This window comes from Zalophus californianus, chromosome 8, assembly GCF_009762305.2.
Source record: "Zalophus californianus isolate mZalCal1 chromosome 8, mZalCal1.pri.v2, whole genome shotgun sequence".
Taxonomy (NCBI): Eukaryota; Metazoa; Chordata; class Mammalia; order Carnivora; family Otariidae; genus Zalophus; species Zalophus californianus.
Window position 1 is genome coordinate 89,841,884 of NC_045602.1, and position 16,425 is coordinate 89,858,308.

Here is a 16,425-nt window from a genome sequence, read left to right on the forward strand (position 1 = left end):
TTTTTTCAAAGTGAGTTTTCACTTTTTCTACATTTATTATTGTAACTCTGTAGTTGTTTTTCTTATTTTTCTGATGCAGTTCTATTTTTCATTTCTTTTGTGGTCATTTCTAGTACCTCACTGTCTTCTTGATTTACCTTAAAACTTGAGGGTTCACTGTACGGCAGAAAGCATTGTATATAGTGGGTGAATTAAAGGAATCTGAAGGAAGTAGAAATCTGACAACTATAGAGTAAACTTTAGATGAGCTAAGCAGGAAAAAGAAGACCTTGAATGATATGTTGTTCAGTCAAGAGAACAGAAGTAGGACAGTAGATTTTAGTGGAAGGGACACCCAGTGATACCTTAGCTAATCTCCTGACTTTTGACATGAAATGTGTTGTTAGCTCTGTTTGTCCTCTGAGGTCACTGAGGTCTGTGTGAGTGAAGTGGTTTATATAAAGTTAGAGTTATGGAGTCAAAAGAGATGCAGAAATGAATGAATACGGATAGCATTGGCAGCTGGACAGTGATTGAGAAGCATATTTTTAAAATTATGCTTTGGAAATAAGGTTTTATGCCAAAGTTCTTGAATTTCTGTATTTAAGCTATAATGGGGAATGTGGTCATTAAGTCCTTTTATTCAGTGTGGAATATAGATGGGCTATCACTTTAACATACTAGTGCAAATTTATAATTATTATTATTTGGCATCAGTTTCTCCAAATGCTTTGCAAACTCTATCAGGAGGATTGTAACACTGATACTATTCCTTCTCTTTTGGAACATAGTTCAGTCTGGGAAGAGAGAATAGCTGTTTAATGTCTCTGTATAACTGTTAAGGATTGAAGAGTGAATATATTGGAAATTTAACTGCTGCTTTTTCAATAAACTAAAGGATTTTAAGCTAAATAAGAATCTCTACTACATTCATTTTCCTTTTCCCTTTTTAGGACTGAAGAGTAAGGAAGGCAAGGTGGAGAGACAGATGGGGCCATCATAAAGTTGTGGTCATGAGGAGTCAGGAATCAGCATTTTCTTCTCATCCCTCCCCTTGGGTGTGTGTTTCAAATGGCTCTCTTAACTTGTTTCTAACTTATTTTCAATGCTAAAATGAATGAAGACATATATAGTCAGGGAGCCCCAGTTTAAAGGAATGTGAGAAACCAACAAATTCAAGGTGCAATCAGTTAAAGACTGGGCTTGCTGCTATTTGACTTTCTCAGGTTTCAGGGGTCACCTTGACACCTGGGGCTCTGGTCCATCGATCTGTGGCTAATAAGTTTTCCACAAAATCACAGGTTGTTTTTGATCTCATGGAGTCATTAGTCTTGTTCCACGGTCTGGAACTCAAGGCCCTGATGTCCTATATGCAGAAGGGGGTGGAGAACACCTTTTAGGTTTGCCTGGTGAAGTTACAGAGGATTTTGCAAAACAAAGCTGAGCCAGCAGTTATTGCCAACTCCTTTGTATCAACATGATTGCTCTCTTGGCCTTAGAAATGTAGGAAATTTCAGGGTGCAGATGTCCTCAAGGAGGTGAGCATCACTTTGGGCTCTTCCAAGGGATTGGAGCAAACAAGTTGATTTCCCAAACTGCATCTGGAAGGGAAGTTGCTGGCCTTCCTGGATGTGTCAGCACAGATTGGGAAAGAGAATATGATGGGAATGTGCAGCACTTTGTCAGTGAAAATGGATAGGAATAAATGGAGTGTCCTTTGTTTAAGTTAAGGTGAGGCAGGGGGCAAACCTGGAGGAAAGGCAGAATTATAGGTGACTGTGAGGTTGCGGGAATGAACCTTGGGCGAAAATAAATGTGCCCAGAGCTTGGGTACAGAAGTCCCACTGCCAGACAGTCACAGACTCAGATGTCTCCAGGAGAGCAGCACTCCTGCTACCTGTCATTTATGGAGCACTTTTCTTGTTCCAGACCCTGTTCTTAGCACTGCACGTGCATCCGTCATTTGGTTTAGTTCTTACAAAATCCTGATGTTGTAAGGTCTGGAGCAGGTGTGGGGCCAGGAGAAGAGGAGCGTGTGTGTCTGTCTGAAGAGTGGAAAGCCCCGTGCACCTGCCCTGTAGCCTTTTCACAGGTTTCATAGATCTCTGCTTCTTCAAGAGAAGCTGGAAACCCAGATTTTTATGTGAAATCTCCTGGTTTTTCAGTTACGGCAATTAAAGCCGTTTTTGTGGAGTGACAGTTATGGTTTAGACTAGAGCTTTGCTTTGAGCTCTGGGCACCACATCTTGTGGGGAATTTTGACAAACTCTAAGACAACCAGGAAAGTTCTGCAAGCCCCACCATCTGAAGGACTCCTACAGGACTGGGGATGCTTTGCCCATGAAGGGTGGTGTGATTGCAGGCATCTGGGAGGTCAAAGGTTTGCTCCTCCCGAGGGCACACATCTGGGCCCAGTCAGTGCAAGCAAAGGGAAAGTGTCTTTCTTAGAACGTGTTGCATGAGGTGACCCGAGCAGCCATCGTCCCCCAAGTAAAAGAATTAGGGAACTGCTTTATACTGTAGCCTTCATGGACATCCCCCCCCCCCCCCCCCGCCCCCGCACACTGGCCGGCACTTCCCTGGCTTTCCGGGCCTGTTGGATCTGCCCCTGGCTGTGGGCCAGACCTGTTCCAGCAGCTTCCCCTCGCTCACCATGTCTCAGCCTGCCTGCCTGCCTGCCATGGCCATTCTGTCTCTGTGGCCAAGGTTTGGGAATGGGGGCTTAAAGATAAACAACCCCTTAAAGAATGTATTCTTCACTCGTGCCAAGTTCTTGTTGAGTCCTACTGTGTTACCTCTGCTTGCATTGCTTTGCCCCAGGTATTTGATTTTTTTCCCCACCTTCACTGAAGTCTCTGTTCAGAGGTCACCTGCTTTGACCCCTGTGTGTGTGGCCAGCCTCCCCTTCCTCCTGTATCCTGATCCTGCTGTATTTTTCTTCATTGTATTTGTCACTGTCTGGTATCTGCTTATTTACTAGAATATGCAGAGGGCAGGAAACTTTATTTAATTGTTGTCCTCTCAGGGCCTTGGATAGCACCTGGCACATGAGTGTAGTTGATTATTAAATGCTGTGTGTGAAGGAATATTAAATGAGCCAAAACTGTGCTGTCTGATGTGCTAGCTACTTGCCATATGTAGCTATTTAAATTAATTGGACTAATAGTAAAAATTCAGTTCCTCATTCGCTCTGTGTAGGGAGTTTGAGGGATTTGGGGGGCTGATCAAGGAAAAAAAATGACTATGAGGTGGTAGTGGCACACATGAGCTTTATTGGGTGACACTTGGACAGGTTTGCATGTGGGAGCAATCTCTCATGGCAGGAGCCGGGGGCCACAGGCCAGAAGGGGAGGGGAGTGAGGCGGGGAGAAGAGGGGTCTCCTCTATCTAGGTCAGTCTCTGGGTCAGAGAGCTCCAGGGGCAGCAGCGGCAGCAGCTCAGGGCCTTAAAAGTTCCAGGCCCTGTCTTATCAATGGGTAATTGCCAGTGGCGAAGTTTACAGAGTATGCAAAGCAGGCAGACTCTAAATGGCAAAAACTTTGCTTGTTTGGCTATTTTAAAAATAACCAGGTATGTAAAAGTTTGAGTTTGGTGCCAGTGGGCCTTTTGAGCTAATGGGTTTCAGCCTGCAGTGAAGAAACAAACAACGTAGGGCCAATGCACAGTGGCCGTCTTTGGCTCATTTAGATAACATGCTAGCTCCATTCCAGGTGCTCAGCTGCCACACGTAGCTAGTGGTTGCTGTGTTTCTGTCGTTGCCGAGAGTTCTGTTGGACAGCACTGCTCAAGGAGTTTAAGTGTTTGTAAAACTTGACCATAGAACTTTCCAGTAGAGGCTGTGTCTCATGATCAGCCAGGGGGATGATGGACATCTGCCACCGGTTGGGGAGTTGGACGAGGTTGGGGGTATCTAGCACATCGGGAACAACTGGGGAGCACGAGAAAAAGGGTCCCCAGGCCCACACTGGCCTGCACAATCAGAATTCCTGGGCCTTGTTTAAAGTTGCCCCAGTCATCTGGTGTAGGCAGTCCAGGGACTGGCCACCTTTGGGAGCACTGACTGGATGGCCTCTGAATTTTTCTTCAGCTTTTTAGACTGGATTGTAAGAGGGCATTCACTAGAATTCTGGCAAGTATTGGCTCCCAATTTCTAGCTGTCTTTCTAGCTGGAAGCACCTGCTTTCAGTCCTGGCTGGACTTTTTCTTCTGGAGCCTTTTGCTATTGTGTGAAAGGTTAACCTTACATTAAAAAGTTACCTTACATTAAAAAATGTAAGCTACAGTGTGGTATAGGAGAGTTTATAGTATAGGAGTCTTAGACAAATGAGAAGGATGTGTTAGGTAAGGAAAAGGTAAAGTAGCACTTTGGCCAGAGTGTCACCACCTTTGTTAACGACAGCTCAGTGGTGAAAGATTTTACAATGCAGTTTCCCCTAAGGGACTGCACTTCTGCTGGGCTGGGGGAAGAGTGATTACATCAGCCCCCTTTCAAGGACATGGACTTCCTTGTTGGACCTTACCCGAATGATGTGTGCAATGCAGCCGCACCATGCACCTTTGCATTTGTCTCTCTTGGGATTCTGCTTTTAAAAGAACCACGGAATCAGCCATTCCTGTCAATTGTACTTGTAAACAGCCCTGCTTTACCATATAGGTACTTTGTATTTTTTTTGGGTTAAAAGACTTTAGGCCACTTAAAATCAGTTGAGTGTCCCAGCTTCAGAATGGCAGTTTGTGTAGTTGGGTCATTGACTTTTTTTTTTTAAACAAGATAAAATTCACATACCATAAAATTCATCCATTTTAAAATGTCCAATTCAGTGGTTTTCAGTATATTCACAAAGGAATAATCACAATCTAAGTTTAGAACATTTTCATCACTATTAAACATTTTTAAAAATTGAGGTGAAATTCACATAACAAAATTAACTGCTTTAGAGTGTATACAGTTTAGTGATATTTAGTGTTGGGCAACACTTCCTAGTTTCAAAACCTTTTCATCACCCCATAAAACATCTTGTACCTATTAAGTAATCACTCTGATGAGGGAACAGAAGGCAAGCTGAAGACAAAGCAGAAGCTGGTACCCTACACACCACCCCCCCCACTTTGGGATATATGTGACATTCCTCAGACACTCCTGGCTGCCCTGAAGGAAAAACAAATGGTGAACTGATAGAGATCACAGTCCTGCAGCACAGGAGTCTCCCTCAGTTTACGTATTTCCTAGTGATTTTCAAGGAAGAAGCTTTCTTACCAATAGCCTAACTTCCAGGAAACCCATAACTCAGTTTCCTGAAGCCCTAACATCACCCTTCCCTCCATAAAATTAAGGGAGTCTGAGGCAGAAGGAAATGTAAAGAAAATTAAATTTCTTTTGAACCTGAAGCCCATTGACAAGGACGTGTGATAGGAGGAATGTAACATTCCTCCAGGAAACTCCCAACTGTCTTCATGTTAGTGCCTCATTAGAGGGAAAAACAACCTTGGCTTGACAACAACCAGGCCTCCAGTACCCTGAGAGTCTTTAGCATATGACAGTCCTTCTGGACACCCCCTTTGTCCTCACCTCCCCAGCTCCTGAGTATATAATCAGCCACTCCTCAAGACCACGGGGCAGCAGCTCTTTCTGCCCACAGGTCCTGTCCCCATGCTTTAATAAACCACCATTTTGCACCGAAGATGCCTGAAAAATTCTTTCTTGGTTGTCGGGTCCAGACTCCATCCCTCTGAACCTCACCTGTATTCCAAAACTGCATCAACTCCTTATTTCCCCTTTTCACCTGAATGTCTGTCAGTGGATGAGTGGATAAACCAACTGTGATACAGGCATACCTCTGAGAAATTGTATGTTCCGTTTCAGACCACTTTTATCTCAATAATATGAGTCAGATGAAGTTTTTGGTTTCCCAGTGCATAGAAAAGTTGTGTTTATACTATACTGTAATCTATTAAGCGTACAATAGCATTATGTCTAGAAAAACAATGTACATACCTTTACATTGAATTAAAAATACTTTATTGTCTGAAAATGCTAACCATCATCTGAGTTTTCAGCAAGTCATCATCTTTCTGCTGGTCTTGCCTCGATGTTGGTGGCTGCTGACTGATCAGGTGGTGGTTGCTGAAGGCTGGGGTGGCTGTGGCAGTTTCTTAAAGTAAGACAAATTTGACATACCGATTGGCTCTTCCTTTCACAAGCAGTTTCTCTGTAACAGGTGATGCTGCTGATAGCACTGATAGAACTTCTTTCAAAATTGGAATCCCCTCAGAATCTGCCACTGCTTTATCAACTAAGTTTATGTGCTATTCCCATTCTTCTGTTGTCATTCCAAGAATCTTCACAGCCTCTTTGCCAGGAGTAGATCCTATCTCAAGAAATCACTTTCTTGGCTCATCTATAAGAAGTAATCTTCATCTGTGAAAGTTTTATCATGAGGTTGCAGCAACTCAGCCACATCTTCAGGCTTCGCTTCTGATTCTAGTTCTCTTGCTGTTTCTACCACATCAGCAATTACCTCCTCCACTGAAGTCTTGAGCCTTCAACTTGTAAAAAAAATATGCAGTGTCCGTGAAGCACAGTAAAATGAGGTATGCCTGTGTATACTTACAATGGAGTAGTATTGAGCTGTGAAAAGGAGTGACGTACTGATACGTACTGCAGCCTGGATGATCCTCAAAACATGTCGAGTGAAAGGAGTCATTCATGGCGGTCACATATTGTATGATCCCACATATACAAAACGTCCAGAATAATGTCACGATCAAGGTGTGCTGAGTTTTTCCAACCCCGGCTCTGAGGGCTCTAGGTCTGGGCACCCTCTCCCCATCCACTTGTCCCCGGTAGGTGGTGGTGGTAATGGTGACTGCAGCCTTAGAGTCAGACCTGGCCCTGTCGTGCTTTTCCAGTTCTGGCAGTGGGCGGCCCCACTTGTCTTTCTCTGACCACTTTTCTCTTCGGAAACTAGAGAGAGACCTAGTTCCACCTAGCTCACTACCCACATAAAGCACGTTGCATGGCATGTTCTTATTGTCACTGTCTTTATCATTCCTCTTTTTATGGCCTTTACTCCTTCCCCTGGTGCAGACCTCTCAGCAGGTTGCATCAGCCTGCTGTCATGTTGGGTTCATAGCTGATCTATGTCATACGTGCATTTTCATGCCCTGTGCTCTTGCACTCTTGGCTGGCATCGGTCAGTTGCATTAGAAGACTCTGTGGCCCTGGAGTTTGGAGACAGGGCTGGGAGGTAGAGGTTGGCCTGAATTTTCCTTTCCTGGCTGCGGGTCCCCTTCCAGGAGCCTGGGCACCCTTGGCCTCTCACAGCCGGGTCTGTGGGATGGACCACCTCCTTTCCCAGGTAGCAGAAGAAGGAAAGGCTGGTGACCTGGCATTTTTGCCTGGGTAGAGTTTGGGCTCTGAGCCCTGTGTGAGTGAAGAGAAGGAAGTTAGGAATAAACTTTGTTTTTGGAAGATTATTAGAAGGAAGATAGACACAGAATAGGGTTCTCATTACCAAAGGGGGAAATGTCAAAGGCAAAAGGAAGTGCTCACTGCTGCTCCCTATGCTGTCCTGCTCTGGAAGAGAAAGGAGAAGAAGAAACCAGGCTGCACCTTCCACTCTGCTTGGAAAGGGCCTTAGCATCCTGGCTCATCATATACAAGTTCTGCTTTCCACATTGCTGCAGGACACAGTATAATAAGGATCTGCTCTCCTCCAGTTTCCAATAACCTGTTCCTGACATCCTTCAGAGCCCTTACCAGCGGCGCCTTCAGTGTCCGTCTGTTCCCAACGATTTAGGCATCCCCTGCGATGATATTACGTTTTCTCTACCACACTCCTCACTACCTTCTGAGCCCTTGCTAGCAGAGTCTTTAACATCCGTTTTCCTACTAAGTCTGTTTAAGGAACTCTGGACAAGATTTTCTGTCCTGCTTCTCAGCGTTTTTCCTTCCTCTGCCTGCCGCTTGATTCCAAAGCCACTTCCACATGTTTAGGTATTTGTTGCAGCAGCACCCCACTTCCAGGCCACAAAAATAGTTTAATTAGAAAACTGCCTTAGTTTTACATGGCTGCCATGGCAAGTGACCACATACTTCATGGCTTAAACAACACCATTGGATGAACTTGCAGTTCTGTCAGCAGTCCCGGACAGTTCTCACTGTGCTGAAATCAAGGTGTTGGCAGGACTGCTCTCCTTTCTGGGGGTACTAGGGGAGAATCTTCTCCCTCCCTCCTGTTTTTCTTTCCCCTTGCCTTTTATTTCAACCCAGTAGAAACAGATGCTTCATTTTCTGCCATATTCATTTATTAAAATCATGCATGTTCAAATTGGGCAGGACTTTGAGGTTACAAAGCCCTGTTTCATAGTGGGGAGCCCGTGGGCTTCGTGTGAAGAAACCTGCCTGAAGTGGCATAGCTGGCTGTTGGGAAAGTTAGGACTGGCCCTTAGGCCCCTACATTTATGTACTGTACCTGGAATCAGGTTTATACAGCAGAAGACTAGCCTGTCAAAAGTCAAACAAAACACTGCCCTTCAGTGAAGTGTTTGTTAAGTGTGAGTCTTGATATTTTTTAAGTCAGCTTTTTTTTTTTTTGGATAGAAAAAGATTCTCCACCTTAGGAGCTCATGATTTTATTTGTTTGAAGTTAATCTTGATGTAAGTATATAATAAATCTGAATGCACTTAAAGCAAATAATGATCCTATGAAGTAGCAAGAGGCTAAATGTGCTTGTTTACCAGATGAGTAATGGCGTATGTGAGGATCGTTTGAGAAATATTTTACTTACCATTGGTCATTTGTCCAAAAACATCACACAAGATTCCCAAGGCAGCTTTTAGATCTTCCCAAGGCTTTAGTAGTGGTGACTTGGAATTGTGATTGTATAGATTCTTTGTAAGTAACTGTCAGTATCTGTCAGACCTCTACCGGCAGAGAGCTGGGATTTGCTTTGAATTCTTGAAGGTGTGGTGTGATTGGCAGAATGATTGGAGAATTGGATGCTCAGGAGGTTGTTTTTTATTCTCTTTGCTTCATGAATTTGTCTCTGTCTCTTTTATCTACCAAAGCTGTGAATCTTAGGGACCCACAGTACTGAGTGTTGCTGCTTTGAATCCAAGTGCCAGGAAATAGTGGCTTTTGGAAAACACGTCTTTGTAGATGAGTGTGTTTGCATTACTTCATTGCATCTCTTTTCTTCCATTTTTATGATTATCAGTTCTTTAATTTGCCCTCTTTGAGACTCCGCTAGAGGGTTGAAGGTACCCCTTATCAGACTATCTGGCAAATAACTGGTAAGCATTTCCCACACAGCTGGAAGATTAAAAAAAAGCACAGAGACACGTTTGCCAATCTTAGCAAACAGTCCTGAAGTTTCATCACAAGCCACAGAGGTCAGTGGTCTCACGGTGAGACCAGGCTAGAGGCCTGCTCCTGCTTGACAGGCTTTGAGACCAGCTGAGCTTGTCCCAGCTGAGCCTCTGCTGATCGCCTTTGTGTATTTCATCTCTTGCAGCTCCTTTAGTGGCCGTGTGTTCCGAGTGACCTTCTTGATGCTAGCTGTCTCCCTCACCATTCCCCTGCTTGGAGCCATGCTGCTGCTGGATTCTCCCATAGACCCACAGCCTCTCAGGTAAGTTGTCATGGCCATTCTTGGGAGGGCTTGCTTGGCAAGGGTAGGGTGGGATAGTGTCTAGGGTAACAAACCAATTCGATCTGAAAGGTAAACTACTAGGAGAGAGGGAGAGAGATTTGTGATTTCTTTAGTGCCTGAGTTTTGTGTGGAATCAGATGTTACACCATATGTGAATGGTATTGTTCATGATATGGTTTCAAAAACAAAACTATACAAAGGACATATAAAACCCAGAAAAACCCCAAATAAGAGAAGCTTATGTTGAATTCATTTGAAGTGGGAAAAGCACACACAAAGGTTAAGTTTAAGTTACTTGTTTAAATTTTATAAGTACTGATTTTTCAAAAGCCTTGTAATTAGTAATATTTTTCCTAAGTTACCTCTCATTGGTGGGCATCTATGAGGAATATGGTCCCTTATAACTTGAAAAAAATAGTGTATAACTAGGGACCCTGTGAAATATACTAACGTTTGTAATTCTAGTAATGCAGAGCCAGGCTCTTAATGGTGTGATGATTTATGACATCAGTGTTGCGCTTATGCCAAAAGGGTTGTGCAATCTGGTTTGATAAGTAAATTCCCCTTTCCTCTTGAAACTTTCTAGAGAGGTGAAGCTTTTGAAAGTTTATTTTAAGTAAATTTAAAAACTTCAGGCTCAAGTTTATATTGGACTCAATTCACTGAGAATATATTCAGCATCTAGAATGCTTAAGGTAGGTACCCAGCTGAATACAAAGATACAAAGAGGACACAGTTCGGACCTTAGATTGACATTTGTATACAAGAACAACTTTTTGTTGTTGGATTTAGAATTAGTAAAGGTACAAGGTGCTGTTAAACCATAATTAGCTTGCATAAGATTGAGATTGGATGAAGGCCTGAGCATTCTAGACCCATGACAGTGTTGGCTTCTAATTCCTGATGTGTCAGTGGACCCCTCCATGTGTCTTTCTGGCTGAGCTAGGCCCAAGGGCATACTGGGTGTCCTGTCTTGGGTGGGGGGCTCCCAGCACACTTTGTGGGGGACAGGGGTTCTCTTTTGCTAATCCCTGTCAACAGGTAGAAGGATGTGGCTCAACCCACCCCAATAGAAACTGACCTGGGGCTTTCTGGATAATCTAGTTAGTTAATGACAACAGCAAAAAGGGCTTCTTTCAAACTGTTTAGAGCAAAAAGAGCAAGGAAGGGAAATGCACTGTCTGGAGCAAGTAAGTGGTTGCGGTATTGACAATGATGGGAAAGCAGAGCTCCCAGCTTCTGCTGCACCTCTGTTCTCTCCACCAGTGGGTGCGCTGGGGAACAGGATCAGGCCAACTGGCTGGGTGGGAGGATGGCTGACAGAAGTGCCTCAAGAGAGTCTACCTCTGGTGTACGTGACCTCCCAGGAGAGCTGAGACCACACTTAGCAATCACCAGGATATCACAGAGAAAGATAAGGACGGGTACACACCCCTCCAGAATGGATTATTACACAGTTGATTTCAGTTCTAGGGAGCAGTCACCGGGAAGGTTGCAGGGCTTTGTCAAAAACCTGCCATGCAAGGCAACCTTCTTTCTTGCTTGTTTGGAAGACCGGTGGACTGTGGTAGGTAGGACATATATGACATCCTGATTTCTGGAAGTTGTTGGTCAGTTCTTCTAGGATACATTTGATACATGGAGTTAATGGGACTTAATATGAGTTAGCAGGACTTGGGAGTTAACAGGGAGTTGATAAGAATTTATGAGTTCACGGGCTTTATCAAGGGTCCACGTGGCCTGGCTGGCCTTCCTGAGGCCATTCTTCCTTGATGTTTCTGCTGCTCAGGCTGCAGGAGTCAGGGCCCTTTCTTGCCCGTCCTTTGCATTTTCTCATGTAAGTTTTCTTCTTGCTTCCCTATTGAGATAATACTCAGGCTGCTTGTTGGCAGGGATGGTGCATGATGTACTAATTAGGTTGATGCTACAAGTATTTCTTGAGGACTTCCTTTGTATAGGGAATTAGGCAAGGTCAAGGACTGGGCAGAAGGGAGTGGCTGAGTATCAGGTGTGTTGTCCTCTATCCCTGGGCTGTACATGTTTGTGTTGTTCAGTCTTCACATGCATCTTGGGAGGGCTGACCTTTCCAAGGTCAGAATTCGAACCCAGCTGTGTCTATCTCCATAACCCAGGCTTTTCTCACCAAAGTATGCAGGTTGCAGCCCTGCTCTCTTCCTTTGGAAATAAAACTCCTCGTTTTATTCGGTAGGTACCTATCTAATAACTTTATTAACTTAATAACTATTAATAACTTTATTAACTCCTAGTTAAATCATGAGTGTTTTTTTTTTAAAGCAGGTGAAAGCCATAATTGGGAGGCAGGGTAGAGTGAAAGGGTGGGTTGGGGGAGTTTAATTCAGAGGAAATTGTGCTGTGTCCTGAGTACATGCCTGACTCAGAGGAGGCAGTAGGAAGTGAAGTGCTCTGCTGGGAAGAGAGGGGTTGGGTAAGACAGGGAAGCTTCTTCATCATTCCACAGCCTCAACCACCCCTTCCCTCTTGGTTCTCCCACTCCGATGGGCTGGCTAGGAAACTGCCTTGCTTCAGGGCAAGGTAGGGAGGGAATTGGGAGATATTCTCCTGCTCCGCTCTCTCCTTCACTTCTTCCTCCCTCCTGCAGTGTTCATCGGGAGCCTCCTGTATGTCAGGTGCTTGAGATACAGCAGTGAAAAACACAACTCCCTGATCTCATGGGCCATGTGTTCTATTGGGGATAGACAGACAATATATGTAACAGAGAAGTGAGAAGCTGCTAAGTGCTATAGAAAAAAATAGAGTGGGGTAAGGGGTTTTGGGGGGAGGTCTAGAGTATTATACTGGGTGGTCAGAGCAGCCATCCTCCTCAGGGAGAGGGCAAAGCACAGAGGAGCTGGGACTGAGGATTTCAGGTGTGAGGTGCCTGTTAGGTCAGGAACCAGCAGGGAGGGTCCTGGGGAGGGCAGGGTGAACAAGGGGGAGAGGACCTGAGAGAGGTGACTGGCCAGGTTGCAGGGGAAAGGGTGCCCCTCAAGGCCATAGGCTCTGGCTGAGATGGGGCCGTTGCAGGGCTGTGAGAACCAAACACTGTGATCTGACTGTATTTCACAAGGTGCACGGTGCTGGGTTGAGGGTATACACTGTAGGGAACAAGGGAGGAAGTGGGGGCCAGAAGATGGTGGCCTGGACCAGGGTGATAGCTGAGGACATGGGGAGAAGAGCTTCGACCATGTATGTCTTCTGAGGGTGCCACCAGCAGGATTTGAAGGCTGTGAAGGACCAGCAGAGAGGGAAGATCCCTGGAGCTGAGTCTGTTGTTAGGGGGAAGGGTCCAGGGCCCAGTGGAAGCTGGATAGAGAGAGACCAGGCTGGGCCCTGAGAGGGACAGGTGGGAGGCAGGGTGCACCTGTGCTGGGTGATGGACTGGTGGTGCCAGCCCCAGGACAAACTCCTCTCATTCCTTCTGTCTTCTCTGTGAAGTAGGAAGCAAGGCTATCAGCTGTGAAATGTCAGCACTACTCCCCTCTGTCTCAATTGGATTTTAATGACTGGGCAGGCACTGGGAAAATAAATGCCGGGGCGTGTGAATCAGAGGGTGGGAGGAGGTCTATCCTGTCCCAAGGGCATTGGACTGTGACTGGAGCTCAGGTAAGTGGAGGCCCCAGATGCTCTCAGGTGATTAACAAAGTTCTTGCATTAGCCATAATCATATTTTAATTTTTTTTTATACTATGATCTTTTCTGATATCCTAGAATGGTGTTTTCTTTAACCTTTGTGTTTTTGGCAACTAAGGATGTTGTTGCAACATGCCCTCTTTATCAAAGAATGGGGAGTTATGCATGAAGGTCCTCAGTAAACACTTTCTTCATGTATTTCTTATAGACCAATCCCTATAATTGCATTATTTTACAGCTTCAAAGAACCCCCTCTCTTGCTTGGCGTTCTGCAACCAAATACGAAGTTACAACAGGCGGAAAGGTTGTTTGAAAATCAACTTATTGGGCCAGAGTCCATAGCAAATATTGGGGGTGAGTAAAGCCCTGGAACTTCAAGGCTCCCTGAGGGGGGATTCTGCCAGAGCAGCCTTGATGCACCCTGCTCCTCCTGGGTGGTGGGCCCTGGCTGTCCTCCTCAGCTGCAGACATGACCCCTTAGCTCTCTGAGTTACAGGTCATTTCAGTGCTGGGTGGTTTTGAGTTCATGTGTGTGGAGCACTTTATTCTGTCAAAGTGTTGGGCCCATTAAATTGAAAGGAAAAAGGAAAAATATACTGATGTTTAGCTTATTTATCAAAGGTAGGTATTACTTGATAGGACATTTGTTTCTTCATTCAGTTTGTCTTTGCCTAGATTCCATTTTTGAAAAGAATACAAATGAGGGGCACCTGGGTGGCTCAGTCGGTTGGGGGTTGGGTGTCTGCCTTCGGCTCAGGTCATGATCCCAGGGGCCTGGGATTGAGCCCCGCGTGGGGCTCCCTGCTCAGTGGAGAGTCTGCTTCTCCCTTTCTCTCTCTCTCTCTATCTGCTGCTCCCCCTGCTCATGCTTGCTCACTCTCAACTAAATAAAATCTTAAAAAAAAAAAAGAATACAAATGATTCTCAGTATTTCCACTGTTGTTTTTTGTTTGTTTTGTTTGAAGCTGACTTTGGTGGGTATGTTTAAGAGTAACTTAACTATCTGCTTCAGACTTGCCCAAACCTAAGAACTAGACATGGGTCTGGTTCTAATTCTTGAGTCTCTAGCCACTGGGCATTTTCTGCCTTTGAGAAGGAAGATTAAGCTCAGGAATCAAAAGACACAGTTAATGAGCAGCTGAAGAGCTGAGAATGGCGTGAGGATTTCTGAGCAGCTTCCTGTGGCAGGCCGCCTTCATTCTGCGTGTGGTGTGCTTCCGTGGAGCAGTGTAGATTCCTGCCTCCCGTGTGCTGCTTTGCTATGGGCAGGGCGGGGTGGTCCCCCAGTGGCACCGACCGCTTCTCTTTCCCCTGCTGTTGGATGTGGGACCCAGATCTGGTGCATTTCTTCAACTGTTGGTTTGTTTGGCTGGCAGTCAAATTTGTAAGAGCAATAGGCCTTTCATGGTAGAACCTCGAGTTTCTCTTCAAAAGACATTGACATTTATTAATGTAACAAATTTTGTTTTTTTGGTGAAAAATCAAAATTGATATTTAAAACTGGAACTCCTAGGAGTTAAGTCATCTTTTCTGTAATCTTTCAAAGAGAATATTTCTCTTGTCCCCTCCCTTTTCCTCTTGGGCTGACACCTCATTGCTCTGTGGCACCGGTGTTTGCCTTTTTCTCTTAAAGGAGTTGGTGGTTCTCTCTGTGACATTTCTGGTTAGGCACAGTGGGGGTCCGTTACCCCCCTGCAGGTATGAACCACAGGGAGGCCTCCAGGGAGCCGCTGCTTCCCAGCTTCATTTGGAAGTTGTCCTGGGGGCTGGAGGCACTGGCCTCAGGAGGGCGCAGGGGAGAATAATCAGCAATTAACATACTTTAATTTTTTTAAATAAAATTTATTTCTTACAGCTTTTTTTTATTATGTTCAATTAGCCACAGTACATCATTAGTTTTTGATGTAGTATTCCACGATTCTTAGAACATTTTAGATTCATAGCAAAATCGAGGGGAAGGAACAGAGATTTATCATATACACTGCCCCCCCCCCCCCCCCCAGCACATATACACAGCCTCTTCTATTATCAATACCCAGCACCGGAGTGGAACATGGTAGATGAACCTACCTTGACATGTCATTATGACTGGAGGCCATGGTTTACCTTAGGGCTTACTCTTGGTATTGTATATTCTGTAGGTTTGGACAAATGTATGAATGATGTGTATCCACCATTATCATATCATACAGAGTAGTTTCACTGCCCTAAAAATCCCCCCCAAATCCTCTGTGCTCCACCTGTTTATCCCTACCCACCCTGCAACCTGTGGCAGCACTGATCTTTCTACTGTCTCCATAGTTTTGCCTTTTCCAGAATGTCCTGGAATCATGTAGCACGTAGCGTGTAGCCTTTTCAGATTGTATTCCTTCCTTTAGTAATACGCACTTACGGTTCCTACATGTCTTTTCATGGCTTCATAGCTCATTCCTTTTTGTTGATGGGTAATATTCCATGTGTGAATGTACCAGTTAATCCATTTACCTACTGAAGGACATCTTGGTTACTTCCAAATTTTGGCAATTGTGAATAAGGCTGCTATACACATCCACATGCAGGTTTTTGTGTGGACTTAGTTTTCTACTCATTTGGGTAAATACCAAGGAACACAGTTGCTGGATTGTAAGAATATATTTAGTTTTGTAAGAAACCGTCAGACTGTGTTCCAAAATGGCTGCACCATTTTGCATTCTGACCAGCAATGAATGAGAGTTCCTTTTGCTCTACGTCTTCATCAACATTTGGTGTTCTCCGTGTTTTAGATTTTTGGCCATTCTAAGAGATGTGTAGTGGTATTTCATTGTTTAAATTTGCAATTCCCTAATGGACATAAAATGTTGAGCATCTTTTCATATGCTTATTTTCTATTTGCCTATCTTCTGTGGTGAGGTATCTAAGGCTTTTGGCCATTTTAAAAATTGGGTTCATTTGCTTGTTTTCTAATTCTCTTGACAGTGTCTTTCACAGAGCAGAAGTTTATTTTAATGAAGTCCAACTTAACAGTTATTTGTTCATCAATTATGCCTTTATTGTTGTATCTAAAAAGTCATCACCACACCCAAAGTCACCTACATTTTCTTATGTTCTCCTCTAGGAGTTTATGCTTTTGTGTTTTATATTCAGGTCTATGGTCTATTTTGA

At 44.5% G+C, this 16,425-nt stretch overlaps 1 protein-coding gene across 3 annotated transcripts in view; it reads left to right on the forward strand.

The window, feature by feature from the left end:
- LOC113937391 (adipocyte plasma membrane associated protein) overlaps nucleotides 1-16,425 on the forward strand; it is a 34,162-nt gene that overhangs the window by 1,874 nt on the left and 15,863 nt on the right. For 2 of the 3 annotated variants that reach the window (XM_027621625.2, XM_027621624.2), the window contains exons 2-3: nucleotides 9,496-9,612; nucleotides 13,523-13,638. In XM_027621625.2, the coding sequence (XP_027477426.1) occupies nucleotides 9,496-9,612; nucleotides 13,523-13,638 (233 nt within the window). Of the gene's footprint in view, nucleotides 1-932; nucleotides 1,038-9,495; nucleotides 9,613-13,522; nucleotides 13,639-16,425 lie in introns of all 3 variants that reach the window. The other variant, XM_027621626.1, reaches the window with a different exon arrangement.